Raw genomic sequence first — 24,975 nt, forward strand, 5'->3', positions numbered from 1 at the left:
AACCCAGGTTTGATCCTTATGCTTTGCTGAGTTGAGAAGTTCCGCTGCGGAGGTGAGAGGAACACTGCATTTGGCCCTAGTATTCCTAGGCAGGATGTGTGGCAGTAACAAGCCAAGATTTCTGCCTCTGACTGCCTGCTCTGATGGACTATGAGCATGTGCCAATGGTAGGTCAGATCATGATTGGAGCTCCAGTGTCCAAATATATTCCCTCCCCCTGAACTGTGATATACCGAATAAGGCTACTGTCAGGGAAGGTGGAAATGTTTAGGTGGAACATTTAGTTGGCCAGCAAATAGTACTTCTGGTATTAAACTGCTCACTAATCCAGGACGACCCTGGAATAAAGATAATATCTTGCATCGCTCCTCTACTTCAAACTGTCTTCTTAAACATCTCTCCCCATCTCCCCTTCACTGTCAACAGATGCAAGGAGCTTATGCTACTTTGTCACAATGAGACCATCCCATCAGCTGCCTCTGCCACTTCTCTCCCTTCCCCTAGCTCAACAGACCAAGCTTCCTCTAAAGTTCCCCTGCCCAGCCTTGAAATCAAATCTTTCCCTAGTTTTGATCCTACATTGCCAAACTCCTCTTGTACATGAGACACCTCCTGCTCCCTTGACCCTATGCCCACTAAACTGCTGACCACCCATATTCTCCACCTGGCTTACATGTTAGTTGATTTTGTTAAAAATCCTCTCTGCTCAGGTACTGTCCACCAGTCTTACAAATCAACAACCCCTCAAAAAAAAATCAACCCTCAACCCTCTATCCTTTCAAACTACCACTCAAACTCCAACCTCCCTATCCTCTCCTTCCATTGTTCCTCTCCCCTGGATCGCTCTGTGCATTCAAGCTTCATCTCCCACACACTCTCAGAAATTCAGCTGTGCCAATGGAACACCACTGCTTCACATGCCCATAGTAGCGAGTTACAGGCCTTTGGCTGTCTCCTTGGATCTTCTGGCTTTGTGCAAGCCTATTATGCTTTAAGTCTGCACCCTACAGCTTTCTCCCTTCAAGCTTCGAGCCTTCCTCTCAGCTCCTCACATCCATTTAACAGGATCTTGCTCCAGATTCCTGTTCTTCTTTTGACCAGGAGGTCTTCTTGGGACTTTTTTCCTTTAGGACATGCTCCTGGGTTTTTGGGACCTTCTCCTGTTCTTATAGAGAATTCGATCTCTCTGCAGTTCCCGCTGCTATGTCCAGCCTCACCTGGCTTGAACTAAACTAAAATTGCTTTCTGTTTCTCCTGGTTTCTGTCTGGGCTTCCTGTTACTAAGCAACAGCCCAGTTTTTTCTACCTTGTGTTTGTTTTAACTCCCCTTCAAGAGCCATAAAACCTTTTTGAATGCAGGCACCTTCTAAAGTGAAACCAAAACTCCCTTTCCCTCTTTCTTAACACACCAATACAAAAACACAAATTAAACTTAAACTTAAAGCTAAAACTCATTTCTAACAGACACAAATACGCATAACTTAAACTATTTCTAGTTCCTAACAGTTTGCGCCTTCATTAAGACCACCTATTTCCACCTCCATAACATTACCTGACTTCAATTCTTCTTCAGCTTATCTGCTTCATACATGCCCTTGTTGCCTCCAGGCTTGACTAATCTAACGCACTCCTGGATTGTCTCTCATGTTCCACCCACCGTAAACTTGAAACCATCTAAACCTCTGCTGCCGATATCCTAATTCTTACCAAATCCCATCGCTCTGCTCGCTGACCTACACTGATTCCCGGTTAAGCAACGCCTCAATTTTAAAGTTCTCATCTTTGTTTTCAGATCCCTCCATGGCCTTGCCCCTCCCTATCTCCGTAATCTCCTCAAACCCCACAGCCTTCCCAATTGTCTTCACTCCTCATGAGCATCTCTGATTTTAATTGTTCCACCATTAATTGCTGTGCCTTCAGCTGCCAGGTTGTAAGCTCTTCAATTCCTTTATTAGTTCTCTTTGCCTCTCTTTCCTCCTTTAAGATTTTGACAAGCGTTTGCTTATCTGCCCTAAAAGATTCTCATGCAGCTCAGTGAAATTTTGTATGATAATGCTGTGAAGCACCCTGAGCTATCGAATTACACTAAAAGCAGAATCACAGAATTTTAACAGCACAGGAGGCCATTCAGCCCATCATCTCTGTACAGGCTCTCCAAATGAGCATTATAACCTAGTGCCATTGCCCTGCCTTTTCCCTGTATCCCTGCACATTGCTTCGATTCAAATAATCATCTAATGCTCTCTTGAATGCCTCGATGTGAACCTGCCTCCACCACATTTCCAGCCAATGCATTCCAAACCCAAACCAATCGTTGTGTGAAAAAGCTTTTTCTCACATCACATTTGCTTCTTTTGCAAATCACTTGTATTTTGCAGAACTTATATTTTGATATACGCACAGGTACATGGTGAATAGCTGCGGAGTTAGCTCATTGGTAATTTATTGCATAAAACATGAAAGCCCTCACCAATTCAAACTGTGAACTCAGAACAAATGATGAACAAGGTAGATAAGACACAAAAGAAGCCTGCGATAGGTCATCGTTATTATCTGAAAAAATGCTCCTCGTGATATATTTCTTCTGGTCATAGCAGCCATCAAATAAAGTGTCTAACACAGAAAAATTGTGGCTCTTTCGCCAACTTCATAATTTAAAGGAAAGGTCAACGAAGCATAAAAACAACTGGCACTGAAGTGTTTCTTTTAGACAAAAGAAAACTGCTGCCAGCAATCTATTTCAGGGCTGCCTTTGTCAACTTAGTTTCCATTCACTTAATGGCACAGAAACATGTCGAATGGCACCTTCAGCTGTCAGTCCATACATCCTAAACTCAGAAGTAACACTGCTCACATACCAGGAAATTGTAAATAACCTACTTCTTCCTACCATAAAGTGATAACACTAGGCATCCCACCCTGAAATTATTCATCCATGATTTCAGCTTACTTTTCATGACAATACAAACATACTGGAAATGACATTCAAATGTCGGACACACTTTATCCCAAAATAAACAGAAGCCCGAGAACAGGTCATCAGCTTAGCCACTCAACCAGGGAATGGTATTTGACAAAAAGGACAAGGAGGATGAGGAAAAATAGAAGAAATAGTTGACAACATTACATTGAACCAGAACTAGGTATTGAAATAATTAGATTAAAACGTGGCTTAAAGCCAGAGTAGCAGTAGATTCATCCAATGGTGAGGTTTTAATCTCCAAGCAAAATCACTGGGGTGCAATGGCTAGAACTGAGTAACTTACCCAAAGTGACCATTGTTAATTCTATGATTAGTGGCAGTTCCCATCGCCTATGTGGTCCAGAAACAAAGTGTGCCTGTTTTAATCGCTTCATAAGACCAGTTTTTGAGCTGTGAAGACCAATCCAGTGGAAATAATATCTATAGCGCAGCTCTGCCCCCATTAACATAGTTTAATTCACTATAAATTGGATGAGTCACAATCGAACTGTCATCTAATGGCACATGAATTTGGAATGTAATTACAGATTTGAAAATCCCACACAGCATGTGGCACAGAATACCTTACCAGCACAGTACAGGGAAATGGAAAACTTTTTTTACTTGTGCATTTTTATTGGAAAGGGTGATCTATATTGGGTCTTACAGCATTTTAATATCAGGTTTTTAATACTGATTCTCAACAAGGTCTGTAGTAGTCACAGGCTACTAGAACAGTCAGTTGTTTCTGCAGCAACCTAGATTGTTCCATTCAATGTAAACATTTAGGAAAAACAGACTAAGTTTGTGAGAAATAGACTTCCAAAATGGTTGAGGCCCAATCTGTTTGAACCTATCAAGAGTTTTTTCTGAAGAGATACAGAAATCACCTATGTTATACCTATGAGAAAACATAAGAATGAACTAAATGCTGAATCCAACATACTAAAAAGAAAAATGTGTATTACATAATACTTCATTATGTCTCACAGAAAATAGTAGAGCAACACATATTGAACCACTCTGAAATGCATTGACTGTTTGCAGAACGCTATTTTACACACAGCAAGAGCCCACAAACAACAATGGAATGAATGGCCAGGTAATCTGTTTTTGACGGGATTGGTTAAGGGGACACTGGAAGAATTTTTTGCTCATCTTTGAATAGAGTTGTGGGATATTTAGCATCCACATGAACAATATCTACATATATATGGGCATATAGATGGATATAGACTTCTATATGTTGGTGGTTGAACCAACTGAATGAACAAGCAAGGTGCTGGTGTGGATCCTGAGCTTACAGCAAATTGACAAGGAGACAAGAGTGCTACCAACTAAGGCAAGCTGGAACATCATAAAACTAAATGCATTTTCACAGGAGTGGGACAAAGTTGAAGAACACATCATCAAATTGTGTAATGTAAGCTAATGCATTATCTAAATTGTATTCACACACACATACACACACGCGCACACACAGACACACCTGCGATGATGCAGAAACTGAACTAGACAATGGCCACTTGGGAACATGTGGATGGCCGCCTTCCTGCCCCAAGGTACAGTGTTCACACCCATTATTGGCATGCACCAGGAGACACCTTCCCTGCTGAGGGTGGGATATGACATGTAGAGGTGGTCCTGGATGACCAGGGCGGGGTTAATAAACCATTCGGATGATCCAATTCAAGGTATAACCTTATATGGCAAATGCCAGGTTCAGGAAGGTGTATGAAGACACAGCCCTCGAGGGCATTATGACTATAATTGGTAGAATAGCCTGGTCAGCCTTTCCAAAGTCGCACTGGAAGGACTGACCACCTGAGATGGACCCTAGCTCGTGGGATTCCTAAACAACATGTGAGTATGTACTATGGTTTAGGAATTTAATAAAGGTGTTTCACATTTAGTGTAACAGTATCCCAAGTTGTTTTGTGCCATTGATATCAAGGGTAGAGAGAAGAACTTTTAGACCAGAGTGGGAGGGGTTTTACAGTAATAAAACAGTAAACCTTCTATGGCCCATAACATCAATAGCATAAAACACAAAAAAAGGGAACATGAAAAGGCATTTGAGCCTACCAAGCCTGCTGCTACCACAGGCCAAATATCTAAGGTCTGTCCTCAGAGAACCCCCGTGACAATCTACTGCACAAACTGATAGAGGCCAGGCCTTAACTATTAATGAGATTGCTTATTTAGGCGTCTTTCACTTCTGACTGGCTCCACTTCTGTTTCCCTTCTTGCCTTATCAGGTAGAAAAAATAAATGCAATACTTCCAAGTTTGATTAAGATGGAGCTGGCAAGGTTCTCACAGGTCATATTTATCACAGAGTCCACAGCTAACCCTTAGGAGAAAAAGAATCATGTGAAATGGAACAGTGTAACCTGAAATCAATGAAAACCATGATAATATTCACTAATGGCTTCCCCCTGATTTCATAAATACTGCGCAGTGAATAAACCCTGTGAAAAACACACAACTGCACTAATGATGTACAGCTCCAAACAAGTAGGTTATCTACCTGTAACTTGGCATACTGCTATTTACACCACAAAATGTTTACTTAAGTTGCTCTGCTGAACTTCGAACTGTGCAGAGTTGAGTTAGCTAAACAGGCATAGATCCATTTATCAAGTGCAACTTTGGCACAGCCTGTGGTATTTACTGTGAACATACTTCTGTATCAAAACATGGGTTTGTTTTTTTTAAAATCCAATATTCCATCCAAACTTGGCAATGCAAAGGAGGGGCTACTGATTCCTGCGCAAATTGGGCAGTGAGGTCACAAGAACCCCATTAAACAGGCCTCTCAACAGATCAAGTTAAGGTCTCAGCTAGAATATATTTCCAAGAGGAAAAACTTGCTTGGGAAACTGTCCCAACTTAGTTCATAAGTACCTCACTGGGGGCTGACAAAAAGCGATAACCGCTACTTAGATATGTATAGGTTGAACCACAGGAGCAGAGGCCCAGTCTAGCTGCAGAAAAGGCTGTTTTATTTTTAAGAGAAAGGTTTTCATTAAATTCAAAACTGGACTTTAATATTAAAGCTTAATGCAAGGACACCCTTATTAGTAGTGTGATTCTGCACATTATTCAAAGCACAGAAATAAAAGGGTGATATCACGATTTTGAAGACAGAAAGAGCCTAGAAGACCTGAACATTATTCCTTTTGAGCATGCAACATCATATACCAGCCTCTCAAAACACCAGCAATATTAATTTTTAGGGCAAATAAAAAGATGGAAAAAATCTCTGGAAAATTCCTCTCCAACTCCATGGTTACTCAGGATACATAAATAGAAGTCCTTAAAGACTGGATGTTCACTGCTGAGGCAGGCAGCTAGATTTCGGAAATTTCCCAACTTGGCAAAACCCATCCCGGTTTAAAGGGCCACGTTACACCCAATTTTCGCTCCGGAGAGGCAGCGGCAGGATCGCCAACCTGGGGGCAGAGTGTAGGCAGCCCCAAGGGTGGGCAAGTGCTGAGGCAGGTTGATTAGGCAGCCACGACAGTGCAGGCAAGCGCTCTAAAACCTACTTCAACTGCGATAAAGCCAAGTCTAGAGAAGTTTGAAATGACTGAGATACAGCTGTGGTGGTAACAAATAATTACTTGTACGGAATTCTTCCCTCAGTGTTGAATAAATCAGTGAAAGATAATTCGAGAGATCAAATTAACTAACATTTTTTTTTAAATAAATGCTTTCAAGATGTGGACAATGCTGCCTAGGCCAGATTGCAGCAAGACGGTGGAGAGTCGTCATCTTGATTTTTAAAAAAAGAACAAAGTAACTTGCCAGTCAGTTAATAATGTGGGACAGGCAGTTTTTGAGATTGATTTTGTTGGGCCTTCCTGATTACACTGAATATGGATAACTTGTGTAGGCCGTGAAAAATGAACAGCCCTATAGCAGGGGTCATCACTGTGGGTGCGTGGTTAATATATTGAATACACACACAGAAAACACCCAGGCACCACCTTATTCTTGCTAATTGGGAAGTGCGAAAGCTGTTTTATTAGCTTTTTTTGAAAAAACAGTAATTCGAATGCCCATGAAGTTACATAAAAATACACAGATGCATATAGGGATACAGGCTATTCCAGTCCAACCAATCCTAAGTTAAATGTCCCCAAGCAAGAATTTGGTTAACACATATTGCTTATTATCACAAAATAGACTATAAATATTTAATTGCAACTAGCAAGCACAGACCAACTGAACAACAACTACCTCATCAAGCAATTATCTCCTCCTTAGAACTGTATAAACAAAATATGCATCAGCCACTGAGCCATTCAGATAGCACATTTTCAGGCAGCTGTGCAAGGCAATGATCTCAGCACATCAACAAAATAATGGGCTTATTTGCATGAAAAAGCCACAGAAGGTCAAAGCCTGGACTAGGTAAAATAATATACTTCAAAAAAACTACAACTAATGCAGCCAATTACAAAAACAAAACAATCGAGGACATATCTGCAAAATATAAAAGCAAAATACTGTGGATGCTGGAAATCTGAAACAAAAACAAAAAACTTGCTGGAGAGGCTCAACAGGTCTGACAGCATCTGTGGAGAGGAAGACAGAGTTAATGTATGACTCCTCATCAGAACTAAAGAGAAAATAGAAATGAGGTGAAATATAAGCTGTTTATTGGTTCCACCTGTCCCACCCCCTGAATAGCTTATATTTCACCACATTTCTATTTCTCTTTAGTTCTGATGAAGAGTCATACGGACTCAAAACGTTAACTCTGTCTTCCTCTCCACAGATGCTGTCAGACCTGCTGAGTTTTTCCTGCAATATTTGTTTCTGCAAAATATAAGTTGTCTCTACTTACAGACTTCCTCTACGGGGAAGGCTCAATTCCTTCTGTAAAAGAAAAAGAAAATCGTATTAAAAGCAGCTGCAGCATTATCAACTCAGTTGTTTTTGGCACTGATTAGTAAGCTTCACTTTCTCAGTTTGCAAAACGAGGTTAATGGCGTGAAACAGATCATAAAATTCAGTGTTTAAGTAGCATGCTCAAGCATTGTTTTTACAAGCTGAGTGTCTTGAGTGTGCAGTGTATGCAGAAGATGCCAGCAATATTTTAATCACACCACTGCCTAGTTTCCAGCATGGCCTTCACACCAATTTTTATGATAAAATTACTTTGAAGACACTGCTGGAATAGTCCACGGCATCTGCAAATGGAAATTTTAACTAGCAGTTTATTTTTAACTTTTCTAAATGAGTACCTATTAAAATGACTGGATACTCTTACAGAAAATCATGCAAGCAAAGTACTTTCCGCCTTTTTCATGACTGCATCAGTAAATAGCAAAGTTCCCCTAATGTAGCGGTCCAGTATGGACTAGTGAAGTCCTAGCTGTGTGTTATTCTCTGTTTCACATTATCCAATCTGAGTTTTAGGCATAATTTGGGGATGCAATTGAAGTTAGTAGCCCCATTAGATTGGAGGCAGGCTGGGGGCCTGCTATTCATTGCCATCTAGTGATTCCTGCTTGAATGTGCACCTTATCCTGACAGTGTGGTGAAGGCAGATTCAACTGTGGCTTTCAGAAGGGTGTTAGATAATCAACTGAAGAGAAAATAATTTGCAGACCTACAGGGAAAAGGTGGGGGAATGGGACTAAATAAGTTGCTCTTACAAAAAGCCATCAAGGATATGACAGGCCAAATGGCCTCCTTCTGTGCTGTGACCATTCTATGCCTCTTTTATTAAGGTCAGCAGTCCCTTTCCTTCTACCACAATCGAACAGAAAAAACAAACATACGAATTAGGAGCAATAGGCCATTTGGCCCCTCGAGCCTGCCCCGCCATTTAATAACATCAGAAGTGATCTGATTGTGGCCTCAACTCCACATTTCCACATAACCCTGATAACCTTTGACTCCCCTGTCAGTCAATAATCTATCAACCTTTTCCTTAAAAACATTCAATGACCCTGCCTCACCAGTCTCTGGGGAAGAGAATTCCAAAGACTTATGACCCCCTCAAGAGAAAAAAATTCACCTCATCTTAAATGGGAGATCCCTTATTTTTAAACTATGTCCCTTGTTCTAGTGTCTCCCACAAGGGGAAAGTCTCCTCAGGATCTTACACGTTTCAATATGATTACCTCTCATTCTTCTGAACTCCAATGGAGACAGACCCAGCCTGTCCAACCTTTCATTAAATAACCGTCTCATCCCAGATATTAGTCAAGTAAACCTGCTCTGAACTGCTTCTAGTGCATTTATATCCTAAAAAAGACAGCAAACTCTGGCTGAACTGCTGGATGGCTATCACTTCTCATGAAGCCATATTCCAAACATGAACTATGTTCTTCACAAAAGCAGAAGCAGGGAATGAAAATTAGAGGGGAAATTGAGTTTAGAAATTGAGTTTAAAAATCTTCAGTTACACCATAATTTACACATCACTTTATTATAACCCTGCAATGCAGACAGACTAGAGTGCTTGACGGAAAGGGGGTCAAGGGCAGAAATATGCCCAGCTAATGCTTGCCAGGGTCTCAATCAGAAATTATACACAAACAGCATAAAAACACAGATTTTGAATGCTTTAATTCACGACCATACATCAATTCTTCCACAAATGTAGAGAATGTGTGCAGTTTGCTGAAATCATCAGGATCTGTACCTGGAAAAATAATTCAGATCAACTGAAACTTTAGATTCAGGCAACCATAAATTAAAAAGATAAATGGTGGAAAGAAAGTCATCGTCAAAAGGAAAGAACCTCCATTAATCAACTCTTGAAATTTCCACAGACCAGCAGACACAAGGATCACAAAAGTTTGCAGACTTGCTCGACTGTCACAACTGCTGTGTCCACAGCAATTAAAGTGACAGTGGCTTCAATTTTTACACCTGCGTCCCCTTTCAGGCTGCCACAGGATACCTGAACAACATTAGCCAGGGAGCTGTCACATGTGCATAATGCAGTTGATGGGTGAAATCCTCTTTTACAAAGCAGCTGAGTTCCTCCATGTGGGCATTACGCTAGGAACTTCTAGATAGCTGGGTTAACCAAGTTGCTGGGTGTCACATATCACGCACTGAAGGTGCCAACTGAATACCACTGCAGGTATGTGTAAGAAAGCATTTCATTAGTTATTACATCTGCAAATTGCAGACAGAAAGAATATGTACACACATTGCGCCTGTTTCAGCTAAACAAAATAAGTGACAGCCATTCCCTGACTCATTCCTCAGGGTAATGCCTTGGCTAATCAGTGTCAAGCTGCCTGGTTTAAATTTCAAACAATGCTTGGCAGTTAATTATCAGTCACCTTCACTGGTACATTCTCCACAGCAAAACCTCAGAGTCCACTTGCTAACCAATCAGCATTCTCTTCTCATACAGTATAAACTTTTGTTTTCCCCCACATTGGTACTCTTGCAAAGTGTCCTGATGGGTGCAAGATGAAAAGCTTTGGCATGTTTCTTATTTCAGCAATACTCAAGGAAAAAGCCTTAGGCCAATTTAGAAGAAACTCCAGGAAATTCCTCTCTAAATCTGACGGCAATTAGCTAATTTCCAGGAGTTTGTGGTGACCCCAATGTCCCCAATCATCCAATTATCTTCTATATGTAGATAGTTTTGTGTTTGTCACTCTTGGAAACTTGCGCAGATCCTTCTTGAACGTACCAACAGGCATACCATGAGTCCGTTTAACTTTTCCCTCAAACATTGAATATTATACCTCTGAATCTTTCCCAGTGTAAACAATTCCAAGTTGTTCTACTTCTCTTAGTAGCTCAGATGTGACAAGTCAGGCAGTGGTTCGATTATCCTTTTTTACACTACCTCTAACACTTAGTTAGCTTTGTTATATTATGGTGACCCAATGTGTACATAGTACTTTAGGTGTGGCCATATCAGTGCCTTTGAAAAGTTGTGCCGTTTCCCTCTAGCTGTATATCCCTAAGTAGCTTATTGATATCATATTGTGTCCCGTTGAATTCAGTGAATCATCCACAAAAACACCCAGATCCTTCTCCATTAGCTTGGAGCTATTTGTTTATGATTATTTCCTTAGTCTTACTAGCTTGAATTTCTTCCCATTAAATGCCATTTGTCACTCATCAGCCACCTTCCCAATCAATTGCTTGCACACTGCACCATCACCCCCACCCACACATGCCCCAAAATCTGGTGTCATCAGCAAACTTAAGTCAGCTTCCTTTCTGTCCTCAGCTAAAAATCATTCTATAATCTAAACAGCAATTGTTTTGGCACTGACTCTTGTTGTGCCACCATCAGTCAACATCATTTCATTCACAGTTGCCTTTTAATTTCTCAACCTTAAGCAATTTTCCATCCACCTCAAAGGCTTACCTCCTATTCCAAGTCTTCCCACCATGTGCATATTATTTCTCAACTTGCTTTCCCTCTTTGAAAGTCCAGTTTCTATATCTCACCCTCATAATTCTTCCATTCGCGTGATACTTCGTTCAGAACAGTAAGTAATTTTATTTTAGTGTTTAATCTGCCACGATCGTACAACCTTCTATAATTTTATATGCAGATCAGCGATGCTTTCAGTCATTAACGTTACGTAGTAGTACAGCACACACTAGTGGCTACAGAGGAGCACTTTTTTTTTCCAGCAATGTCGATCGAAAATGCCAACAATTATCTGAAATGATTTCTTCAGATCTTCTTGTGAATGTATAAAAGGAGCATTTCAGCTTCTATTTGAAGAAGTCTCAATTGTAATGATTAGTTGCTGTGTTTTAGTATTTGTAATTACTACTATTAAAGAAAGAGACATGCTGTACTTCTGATTTTCAACTAGAGTAGTAGTTGAAATATTAATAGTGTGCAAAATCCTCCCTCATATCCTTATATAATTTTATATTTAAATGTACATCTTTTGTAAAAGTATGGTTATGCTGCCATTTTTGTATAATTATGAACTGGTTTTAGGTATGCAGCAATGTAAAAGTGATGCTGTAGCTCAGAAATTAGTTCGCTGATCTGACTCCGAAGTGTACCAAAGTAACGCAAGGAAGAATCTTACAGCTTTATCTCCTAAAAAACGCCCCAAACCACTTCAAAAAAGTCATTTGTTTTATCCGAAGTGTACTCACTGTGACACTGGCAAAAGTTTACTTGCAGCAAGATTTCATCAACATTAAATATGAGGAATGATAAGTTAATCCATTCTTAGTGGCAACTGTTAAGAAGTACATGGATATAAAAAAACTATTTTCTTTTAGTTCCTTAAAATATCCAAAAATAAAAACAAAAAATGCTAGAAATGCTCAGCAGGTCAGGCAGCATCTGTGTTAGTGAAACAGAGGGTGGAATTTTATGGCCCTGTCACGGTGGGGGGGGGGGGGGGGGGCGGTGCCAGAGGAGTGGGGGCAGGGCCGGAAAATCTGGCAAGCTATTCAAAACTCCATTGTTTTTCGGCGGAGCCAGAAGATCCCACTGGCGAGAGGGGCCATAAAATTCCACCCAGAGTTGACATCAATCTGAAACATCACCGCAGTTTCTCTCCACAGATGTTGCCTGACCTGTAAGGTGAGTATTTCAAGCATTGTTTTTTGTTTTACTTTCAGCTTTCCAGCATTTGCAGTATTTTGCTTTTGCATTAGCCTTAAATTAACCAGGAGAGGCAGAGGGGGCCTTGAATTAACATTTCATGCAAAGTATGGTACCTGCAACAATATTGCACTCTTGCAGTATTCCATTCAGAGTATTAGCCTATCTTACGCAGTTCATGTCTGGGAGTGCTGCTTGAGAGATCACTTCTGGCAGACGATTCATACTGCTTGTCAGCCACACTGTGTGCCATACAACTCCAGCGTTGTGCAAAGCCTCATTCAGAAACAGCCAAACTGTCCACAGAATCAGCTAGAAATTTTGTACATTTAATTTTCTACTTGTTTTAAAATAAAATTTAAATATATTGAGAAAACATGTTCCTGTCCCTGATGGTATGAGAGATTATCTCCTATGGAATGTGACTTTATGCAACGTTACAGGCACATGTTCTTTTTTTTAAAAAAAACTCAGTATGGGGTATAGCCAGCAGGATTATTTAGTCCCAACAGCTAAGCATCATACTTTACCAATACCGGTCTGTACCTCAAATCGTATCTAAAATTGGTAGAATTATTAGTTTTAGCTTATCTAAAATAGCTCCTAAAATGTCTCGGATGAGGCAAAATGCTTTTCAGTAGCTCACTTACAAATTAGAAGAATTAGTGGTCCATCATCTAGTGGCAATTCTAAAGGAGATAATTTAAAGAGTGGAGCAATTTGTTCACATGACATAAACCACACCAACCACAAAATCCCCAGCAAGGAACAGCAAATTATTAAGTAAGCTTGCTGTAAAGCTGATATTGCTTTGCTTGAAAGTGAGTACACATCAAAGAACAAGGAGATCACAGAATCTGTATCCATACTGACCACCACAATCTCAATCTCATTCACCCAGGCATAAAAATGACCAATTTAGTCAAAGGACAAGAATAATTGTGCTGTCCTCTAATCACATGGTGTAAATGATCGATTAACTGCTCCACCTTTGCTTTCACAATTGGACACCATCCTAACCCTCTCCAATTACTGTACAATGAATTGTCCGATAAGGGCAGACTCATTCTTTATCCCACTTGATTTCACCATTGTGATGGATCCCGTCCTGGGTCACAGGTCTCTTAAAATCATCTGAAAGCAAGAACAGAAATGCTGAATTCCTTCTACACTTGGAGGACTATTTTGTCTCCAATGCAGCAGTAGCCTAGTGGTATTGTCACTGGGCTAGTAATCCAGAGACCCAAAGTAATGCTGGGTTCGAATCCCACCACGACAGATAGTGTGTTACGACGTGGAAGATAATATGTGCCAGGCGGACCAAATCCACAAGTAAAACTTAGTCACGCTATCATAACAGTTTTGCAATTTGAATTTATTACGAGGAGGTATGCAAACTGAATTCAGAAGTAACAAGACCACTAAGACCTTTAGAGATTTTAAAAATTAAATTAAAATATTTATTAGCAAAATAAAAGATTGCAAGCACATGTATAAGACTACAATTACTTAATAGTACAAAAGCTCCTAAAGTTCCTAATTAACCTGACTCCCAGTTACACACCCCATTTAAGGCAACAGTTCAAAATAGATTTTAGATTTTTTTTAAAAAACCAGCAAGTTAACACAGTACCTACTTGACAGTGGAATTCTAAATGATTTTCTCCAACTTCAGTCATTCTGCACAACAGACTTACACACAAATGCCTGGAGGCTTCTTCAAGGCTGTTTCACACATTTCTGTTAGATCATACATGGCCCCTAACATAACCTTTCATTCCCCTTTATATATAGGTTTCTCTTTTTTTAATATGTAAATTCCATTGTTCTTTATGTCTGTGGAACTGTACTTTTCCCATAATATAAAATCTTTCTTGTTGCCTATATTGTCAATAACCATCGGGAAAAATAAACACATTCCTTAGCCTTGCTCATCTGGCTAGTTGTAAATAGACTAACATCACTTTAAAATCCAAACAATCCCATTAGTTATCTAAAAATACAAATTACCTTCACACCCTACTTGCTAAGACAGCATTCATGTTTACTCATTAGCATTTCAGTACATTTCTACACCTAGTTTCTTTTGATAATTTCAAGCTTGCAGTTTACCTGACTCTAAATGTAATTAGATCACACAGACAGAAACATCTACACTCACATCCATAAACCAACTTTACAATAAACCAGAATAATATTGTGAAAATTACTATACTTTCATAACAGGTGAAATTTGAATTCAATAAAATCTAGAATTAAAAGACTAATGATGACTATAAAACCATTGTTGATTGTCGTAAAAACCTCATCTGGTTCACGAATGTCCCTTAGGTAAGGAAATCTGCCATCCTACATGTGATTCCAGATCCACAGCAATGTGGGTGACTCTCAAATGGCCGAAAAAGCCACTCAGTTTCTCAAATGCAATTAGGCATGTGCAATAAAGGCTGGCCTAGCCAGCAACGCCTGCCCACATGCTGTGAATGAATGAAAAAAAAATTCCAGAGATTAAAAACATGATCCCATCCTCATCTTTAACATATCATCCCCACACATCCCCCCTCCGCCCTTCTACCTCAGCAATCTCCACAGCCCTTGTCCTTCAGGCTTCTGAATCAAGCCTCCCGCATTCCCCCAACACATCCCACCCTCTTCTTCATCCACATTGGCCCTACCTTCTGGTATTCCACACTTAAAGTCTTCTACCCTATTACTTTACACTTTGCCTTTGAAATCTAACTCAAAAGCTTATCTTTTCAGCCATGTTTTTCAGTTTTCTACTCTTTCACACATCCACTTCTCCTCTGTAGGACATGATGGGATGTTTACTTCGTTAAGGATGCTAAACAAATATGAGATTTGGTTCAACAACATCCCATCAGTTTAATGTTGCACTGCAATCACTTTTACCCTGTGATCAAGACTATCTCAAACTTACTTTCACATAGCACGTGCACAAAAGCAAGAGGGAGAATTCCAGCTGAAAATGGATTTAGACTCAACTTTTATTTGGTGCATTCATAAACACTGCCAAAATATTTTATTACTGTATCAGAGGTCTTTTTTCTGCCTTTCTGGTTGCAATGATCAAGATTTCTGCCTCCACAGGTGAAACCATGTCGCAGTAAAAACATCTCGCGTTTACCCAGGCAGCAAAATTACAAATTGCAGAGCAGTTTTCTAAAGTGCCGTTGCACTGAGTTTTAAATAATATGCAAGAAAATTGCAAATATAAAAGTTAGAAGCAATTTTTGACTAACACACACAAACCACTAGATTTGAACTTTCTGACAAGTTAGCAGCATATTTTAGAATTTAGTTTTTACAAAAGGCCTGTATTGTAAACACAAAACTGAAAGCAAAACCGTTAAGCACATGATGGGAGTATCATTTGAAAAGCTTAAGTCCTTGTTTCTGCAAAGGATAATTCAGAATATTGATCCTTTTGTGAAATATTTCCTAACAGTGTTCAGTACAGAACCACATCAAAGGAGTCAAAGCGCTATAGAGTAAGCGTTGGCTCAAATGACTGATTACAGGACTGCAACTGTTGGGCGCCTGTAAACTATCTGGACTGGGAATTATTTGATGCCAGTAGGATTTGAGGAAGAAAAACTGCATCTGTGCGTGAGATGGATACAGCACAAGAATAAAAACTGCACTGACATGAAAGAAAGAAGAGAAATGAGAAAGAGAAAAATGTTTGATTTTAGCTCAAAATTTAATCTGGTTGCTTATGGCAACTTGCAACACTCTTCGATCAACAGCTTTTACTGCACAGAAGTATAATATCACATCTTAGTCATATTCAAGCAGAATCTTGCCAGCTCTGGAGACATGTTCATAAGATTTCAGATTTTAGCCATCGTTCCTGCTCTTGCATGTCAATTTCACCAGAATCCAGTATTTGCAATTTTTTTCCTCAAATGCTAAAGGTTGGCTGCGACTTCCCACACTTCAAAACAGTGACACACGGTCTTTGCTCTGTGCACATTAGCTGGTCTTCCAGTTCTGCAGTGATGGAGATGCGTTGTAGCATAAATTATATTTAGCATCTAATCAGATTCCGTTTAAAACAATTTAAGTCAATGTTGAATTTGTGTCTTGCTGTTTGAAATGCTCCTCAGCTGTTCCAGTATTTTGGTCTCTTTCTCCAACATGGACAAGAAGATACAGCAAGTGTTTAATTTGCCAAAGTACTAATAGTAGACTCCTTGTCATCCTCACCGCTTGCCTTCCCACCTATTTTTGTGTCATCTGCAAACTTAGCAATAGTGCTTTCACTTCCCTCATCCAAGTCCTTAATATGTATTGTAAATAATTGTGGCCCCAGCACTGATCTCTGAGGCACTCCACTAGTTACAGATTGTCATCCCGAAAATGCCCCCCTTATCCCAACTCTCTGTCTCCTATTAGTTAGCCAATCCTCTATCCATGCTAATATAGTACCCCCAACACCATGGGCTCTTACCTTATTAAGTAGCCTCATGTGGGGTACCTTATCAAACGCCTTTTGGAAATCTACATATATTACATCTACTGGTTCCTCTTTATCCATCCTGCTTGTTACCTCCTCAAAGAATTCTAATAAATTTGTCAGGTGTGATTTCCCTTTCATGAAGCCATGTGTCTTCTACCGTGAAGACTGATGCAAAGTACTTATTTAACTCCTCTGCCATTTCCTGCTTCCCCATTATTCCCCCAACCTCATTCTCTAATGGGCCTATGTTCACTTTGGCCTCTCTCTTCCTTTTTATATATTTAAAGCAGCTCTTACTGTCCATTTTTATATTACTTGCTGGTTTACCCTCGAAGTTTATTTTCTCCCTCTTTATTATTTTTTTGGTCATCTTTTGTTGGTTTTTAAAACTTTTCCAATCCTTGCCACATTGTTTGTCTTTCCTTTCAATTTGCTACTATCCTTAACTTCCTTGGTTAACCATGGTTGGTTTATCCCCTTCAGAGAATCCTTCTTCCTCACTGGGATATATCTTTGTTGTGAGTCATGAACTATTTTCTTAAACGTTTGCCATTGTCCATCAACCTTCTTTTCTGCTAAACTGCTTTCCCAGTCCATTCCAGCCAACTCTGCCCTCATTCCTTTGTAATTACCCTTATTTAAGTTTAGCACAGTTGCTTCCAACCCAAGTTTCTCACTCTCAAACAGAATGCCAAAATCTACCAAGTTATGGTCACTATTTCCTAGGGAATCTTTTACTCTGAGATCATTTATTAAACATGCCTCATTACACATTACCAGATCGAAAATAGCCTGATCCCTGGTTGGATCTACAACATATTGTTCTAGGAAACTGTCCCGAATACACTCTGTGAATTCTTGCTCATGGCTACCTCTGCCAATTTGATTTTCCCAATCTACATGAAGATTAAAGTCACCCATGATTAACGTATTGCCTTTTTTACATGCCCTCATTATTTCCTGATTTATTCTCGGCCCCACAGTATGGCGACTGTTAGGGGCCTATAGACTACTCCCATCAGTATCATCTTACCCTTGTTATTTCTTACCTCCACTCATATGGATTCTACATCTTTCGATCCAAGATCATTTCTTGGTATTGTATTTATTTTATCTGTACTAACAAAGCTACCCCACCACCCTTTCCTTCCTGCCCATCCTTTCAAAAAGTCACATACCCCTGAATATTTAGTTCCCAGCTTTGATCTCCTTGTAACCACGATCCGTAGTGGCTATAAGATCATACCCATTAACCCTATTTTTGCCATTAATTCATTTATTTTGTTCCAAATACTATGTGCATATAAGTAAAGAGCCATTAATTTTGCCGTTTTACCATTTTTTCCCCCTTTGACACTATTTGCTGCTTTTTTTAAATGTTTGTACACTCTGTCCTTTCCTGTCACACTCTGGGTATCATTGCTTAAATAGCTGCCCTGCAATGCTACCATATCCTTTTGCTTTGTAAGCCTACGTATCCCCTCTCCAGAACCTTCCCCCAATCTATTTAGTTTAAAACCCGCTCTACAGCCCTAGATATTTGATTCGCCAGGACACTGGTCCCAGCATGGTTCAAGTGAAGCCCGTCTCACCAGAACTGCTTCCTTCTACCCCAGTGCTGGTGCCAGTGCCCTATAAACTGAAACCACTTCAGCCATATCTTTCGCACTGATTTGCTGGGCTCCCCCATCATTAACGATGGGGATATTTGTGGAGCCTGCTCTCCAGTGAGTTAATTTTCCACCACCATTCACGACTAGATGTGGCAGGACTGCAGAGCTTCGATCTGATCCGTCGGTTGTGGAATTGCATAGCTCTGTCTATCGCTTGCTGCTTATGCTGTTTAGCATGCAAGTAGTCCTGTGTTATAGCTTCACCAGGTTGATACCTCATTTTTAGGTATGCCTGGTGCTGCTTCTGGCATGCCCACCTGCACTCTTCATTGAACCAGGGTTGATCCCCTAGCTTGGTAATGGCTGAGTGGGGGATATGCCAGGCCATGAGGTTACAGGTTGTGGTTGAGTACAATTCTGCCGCTGCTGATGGCCCGCAGCACTGCATGGTTGCCCAGTCTTGCACTGTAGATCTGTTCAAAGCCTATCCCATTTAGCACAGTGGTAGTGTGCCCCAACATGGAGGGTATCCACAATCTGAAGGTGGGACTTCATCTCCACAAGGACTTTGTGGTAGTCACTTTTACTGATACTGACATAAGCATCTTCAGCAGGCAGGTTGGTGAGGATGAGGTCAAATATGCTTTTCCCTCTTGTTGGCTCCCTCACCACCTGTTACCAGTCTAGCAGCTATGTCCCTTAGGATTCAGCCAACTGAGTTTGTACTGGTGCTACCGAGCCACTCTTGGTGATGGACATTAAAGTTTCCCCGCCCAGAGTACATGCTGCACCCTCGTCACCCTCAGTGCTTCCTACAAGTGGTGTTCAACATGGAATAGCACTGATTCATCAGCTGAGGGAGGGCAGTATGTGGTAATCAGCAGGAGGTTTCCTTCCCATATCTGACCTGATGCCTTGAGACTTCGTGGAGTCTGGCGCCAATGTTGAGGACTCCCAGGGCAATACCCTCCCAACTGTATACCACTGTGCCACCACCTCTGCTGGGTCTGTCCTGCCAGTGGGACAGGACATACCCAAGGATGGTGATGTCGTGTTTGGGAAAGGATCTGTATCGTATGAGTCCATGAGTATGATTATGTCAGGCTGTTGCTTGACCAGTCTGTGAGACAACTCTCCCAGTTTTGGCACAAGCCCCTAGATGTACAGGTCTTTGCAGGGTCAACAGGGCTGAGTTTCCCGTGTTGTTTCTGGTGCCTAGATCAACACCAGGTGGTCCGTACGGTTTCACTCCTTCTTGACTTTCTAGCGGTTTGATACAACTGAATGGCTTGTTAGGTCATTTCAGAGGGGATATAAGAGTCAACCACAGTGCTCCTGTGATGTTCAAGCTAAAGCTAGTTCAGTGTATTTACCAGAATAATTGCATCAAAACAAAAGAATACAGCAGGAGACAAACAGTATAAATTGTAGAAATAAAAAGAGAGAATCAGCTCACAAAAGCTAAGACTCTTCCTTAAAATGAGGCCCTTGTACAGTCCAATAATGAGACTTTTAGTTGGCACCAACCTTTGCAAATTTTCTGATCCAAAGTCAGTGCATGGGTGGAGCAACTCTTTCCATTTCAAAGACGCAGAGGAATTTCTGGTGTGATTGGGAAAAAAATACACAGGCAAAGAATGTCACTGCATTTCCTACATTACAACAGTCACTACACTTAAAGTGCTTCATTGACTATAAAGCGCTTTGACACATTCTGAGGTAGTTAAGGATGCTGTTTAAATGCAAGCTCTTTTCCTTCTTTCTTTCACTTGGGATCCAGCTCTGCTAAATTGCCCCAGATGTCAATATCTCCAGATAACTTGATATTTCATGCAGTAGCACCAAGACGCAGGATCTCAAATATCTGAAATTATTCTTCAATTTAGAACATTTTGTTCCATCTTAAGTTCCATATAAAAAGATGTAATCCTTGAACTTTACACTCTTGAGGTATTTATCACAATGACCTAAGGAGCATGGCCCATGTGACCTCACAATTACACGTGGTTTTGTTGAAGACTTTTCTTAAATAACCGTCACATCATTCAATAGTTTCAGTATTAATCTTACGTACTGCAAAGCTGCAAACTTAATGAGATGGTTTTAATTCTGTGTCAAATAGCTCATTCGCCCCATTATAGTTATATATATTTGGTCTTCCTACCCCATTGTATACACACATTAATATCTGTTCAGCAAGTACCTTGAAGCTCATTTATCTCAGTCATTGATATTTGCTCCACTTGGTACATTTTCTATCACAGTTTCTGCTTCAGCAGCCAAGAGTGTGATGCGTAGTGAATGACTGGGAAAAAATATTAAATATTGGGCAGTAATGACGTTCAAATCCACCTCTTGCAAAATTTCATACTGCCACTGTCATTTTTATAAATTACAAGTGATTAGAGAGCGCTTAGGGACTAGACAAAGTAATCTGCCGCATTGTGTTATGCATCAGTGATATGCAATTTATATAAATCCTGTCTTTTTCAACTGAAAAGCACTTTTTCCAAATAGAAATATTACAGCATTATAGTGATTTGACTGAAAGCCATTTGTTTCATTTAACACTATACAAACTGAACTCTTAATTACTAATAAATTCTACCATTAATCAACAGAATTGGCTAGTTAATTAATTGTTGCACCACAATCTCTTCCCAAGTGTGATCCATAAATCCTTTGCAATTTATGGGTGCGTGGTGCTCACCAAGGAACACATGTCAGCAGCACTTAATGAGGAGAAAGACACTAAGGACAAGAGAGATGAAGGGAAGACCGGAAGCATGGTGAACATATAGGATTTCAATTGTCTTTGAATGAATTGAGAGAAAGAGAGTCACTTGGTGCAAGCAATCCAAACACAAAGGAACAATGGCCAAATTGACCAGAATGGAAGAATGGAGAAAGCAGGAAGGAAGCCTAAAGTCAAAAAAGCTCAGGGCAGGGTAATGGGAATCCATGGCCTGGTCCACTTTAAAGACTCTAGCTGCCGAGTTTTGAATCGAATGAAATTTTGCAAGGATGGAGATATTGGAGAAGTGAATTTTTGACATTTTGAAAGGTTTCGGTGGTGAAAGGAGAACATGTCCAGTCTTTACAATACGAAATCTGACCTTGTCCCAGAAGAAAAAGCTCTCAGGCCCAGATCTAAAATTCTGTCACTGAGGCAAGAGAGCTGAATCTTACAAAAACCACCTCACAAACTGATTTCTCAAATTTAAAAATAAAACTGAAACTGATATGTGAGTTTTGAAATTGATAAAATATTAGATACTAAGGCCAACTTAGATGTCAAACTAGAGCAAATGAAAACAACTGCCTCACCTGCAGCCTCCCTTTCCTCTGCAAAACCCTTGAATGCGCTGCTGCTCCCAAAATTGATGGCCATCTTTCCCAGAACTCCACGTTCGAATCCCTCCAATCAGATTTCCAACTGTACCCACAGTACAAAAACGGCTCTTAAGTCACAACGACATCCAATGTGACTGACAAAGATAAGCTATCCCTCCTCCTCCTTCTTGACCTATCTTTGACACAGTGATCACACTATTTCCTCAAACGTCTTTGCACCATTGCCCAGCTAGGTGGAACTTCACTTGCCTGGTTCTATTCTTATCTATATGATCATAGCCAGAGAATCACCTGAAATGGCATCTCTTCCCACCATTTCCTCTGCTGGCCCCAGGGATCCATCTTTGGCCCCTCCTATTGCTCAGCAACATGCTACCCCTCCAGGGCATCATCTGAAAACACGGCATCAATTTCCAATCAGCACGCTGACAACTCTACCAGCTCTACCTCACCACCACCTCTTTTAACCCCTCTACTGTTATCAGGCTGCATAACCTGCCATAATACAGGTTATTGGATGAGCAGATATATCCTTCAATTAAATATTGGGAAGACCGAAGCCATTGTCTTTGGTCCCTGCTACAAATTTGGTTCTCTAGCCACAGTCTCACCCCTGTCCCTGGCAACTCTGTGAGGCTGAATCAGACCATTTACAACCTCGAGTGTTACTTTTGACCCAGAGGTGAGTTTTCGACCATATGTCTGTGCCATGACGCAACATCGCTCAACCCCAACCCTGCCTCAGCAAATCTACTACTGAAACTGTCGCCTGTGCCTTTGTTACCTCTAGACTCAACTATTTCACCCCAGTCCTGGCTGGTCTCCCACATTCTAACTTCCTTTAAACTTGATGCCATCCAAAATTCAGCTGGCCCTGTCCTAACTCTCAACAAGTCACATTTGTCTACCACCTCTGTACTCACGGACCTACAATGGCTTTCATTTAAGCCACACCCTGATTTTAAAATTCTCATCCTCATTTTCAAATCCCCCCCATGGCCTTCCTCCTCCCTACCTTTATAATCTCCTCCAGCCCCGCAGCCCTCCGATATATACGCATGGAATCCACCCACAGGACTCCCTCTGACAGGAGCCCCCCCCCCCCCCCCCCCCCCCCCCCCCCCCCCCCCCCCCGGCCTCCTGTCTCCCCAGGGGGCACCTGACTAGGCCCCACCAAACTTCCACAGGACCCCCTGACTACACCCCCCTGGAAACTCCCTACCCCCAACTGCACCTTCCCCTAGCCTTCACAGGACACCCCTAGACTAACCCCCCACCACTGACCATCTAACCCCACTAACAACCCTCCAATCACCTGACCACTCCCTGACGGGCGAGGAAGGAGTGGCTGGATTTCAAAGTTAAAAAACTAGGAACGAGTGACAATCCAACTCCGATTGCCACTGCACAGAAGTTACGGCCCAAGAACAGTATCACGACAGCATGATACCATTGCCATTAAGAAGAATTGAGTAGTCAACAATGAGCTACAATAATAATCATTGTTGAACTGAAATGGTCTTTTCCTGTCTCTAAGCATGGGCAAAAATGGTCACTTTTATTCTAAATATAATAGTGATATCATGGATCTCGCCCATACATTCAGTCCCTGAAGGAAGTAGCCAAAAAGAAGCAAAACCTCAAATATGGTTCTTTAGAAATATTCCAATGGTCTGAAGGGAAAGGAGTATCATCCATAAGGGTAATCTAACCTCAATCTTCATATCCATCAACACAGACTACTTGCATTGCATTTCCATAGCTTTAGCAACATTGGAGCCTCGTCAATATACTGCATGCATGTAAATGTCCTCTCATCTCTCTCTAGAGCATCTATAAAAGGTGTCCTAGGCCCAACTATCTTCAGCTGCTTCATCAATGACCTTCCCTCCATCAGTAAGTTGGAAATGGTATGTCTGCTGATGAATGCAGTGTTCATCACAATTCATGACTCCTCAGATACTGAAGTAGTCTATGTCCATAGGCAGCAAGACCTAGAAAACTTTCAGGCTTGGGCTGATAAGTGGCTAGAAACATTTGCACCGCACAAGCGCCACCTCCAATAAGAGAGTATCCAACCATCCCCCCTTGACATTCAACGACATTACCATCACTGAATTCCCCACTGTCAACATCCTGGGGATTACCAGTGACCAGAAATTGACAGTAGTGGTCAGATATTTGAGGAACTCTTCACTCTACTTCATTGCCTACAGATCTAAGCCTGAAAAATAAAATAACCCTCTTATAATTCTACAACGTCTTATTCATAACAGGACATCTGAAAGTAATCCACATGGAATTAATTACTTTGAATCAATAAATCACTATTGCCACGTAAGCAAATTGGTTTCAATCTGCTAATTAAGAACTTGTGTGTCTGAAATGCCTTTAAACAATAAGCGAGACAAGGTATATTAATTCTGTGGCCAAAATGGAAAACACGGGAAACACTTCGCAGGCGGGTCAGCTTTGATGAGAAAACATACAAGACAACTGTTTCTAGCATTTCTGCTCTTGTTTCATATTCTGTTATCTGCAGTATACAGTAACTGGTTGCTGCTCAAAACGTTTATTACTAACCCGACTGCTGAAATGTAGGAATTATACAGGTGATCCCATACATAAAATTCAGGCCCCATCAAAATTGGTACACCACCCAGTAAGGAGGATATTAGTTATTTGCACAATGGGTAAAGAAACCGAAGTCGAAGTCGGTAACAAAATTCACCTCTTGCAACCAGTATCTTAGCGGACTGAATGCTTCCTGACTGTCCACTTCCCAGGACAACAAGTGCCAATTACCATTGTGCAAGAAATTCCAGCTGCAAGACAGAGAGAGAGAGAGAGAGATGTTTCCATCTGTGGGGAGACCAGACTTGGGGTCATAAATATAGGACAGTCCCTAATTAGTCCCTGCTTAGAATGCAGAGCTTGGGGCTGAGGCAAATTGCATAGATACATTTACCGGAAGCTGGGCAAGTAAATGA

General features: G+C 40.8%; 1 protein-coding gene across 5 annotated transcripts in view; it reads right to left on the bottom strand.

Moving 5' to 3' along the window:
- Window positions 1-24,975, bottom strand: part of mast4 (microtubule associated serine/threonine kinase family member 4) — a 528,952-nt gene that overhangs the window by 276,126 nt on the left and 227,851 nt on the right. For all 5 annotated transcript variants that reach the window (XM_041186024.1, XM_041186028.1, XM_041186025.1 and 2 more), the window contains one exon: window positions 7,817-7,848. In XM_041186024.1, coding sequence (XP_041041958.1) covers window positions 7,817-7,848 — 32 coding nt within the window. The remainder of the gene's footprint in view (window positions 1-7,816; window positions 7,849-24,975) is intronic.

This window comes from Carcharodon carcharias, chromosome 4 (assembly GCF_017639515.1).
Source record: "Carcharodon carcharias isolate sCarCar2 chromosome 4, sCarCar2.pri, whole genome shotgun sequence".
In the NCBI taxonomy this organism is placed as follows: Eukaryota; Metazoa; Chordata; class Chondrichthyes; order Lamniformes; family Lamnidae; genus Carcharodon; species Carcharodon carcharias.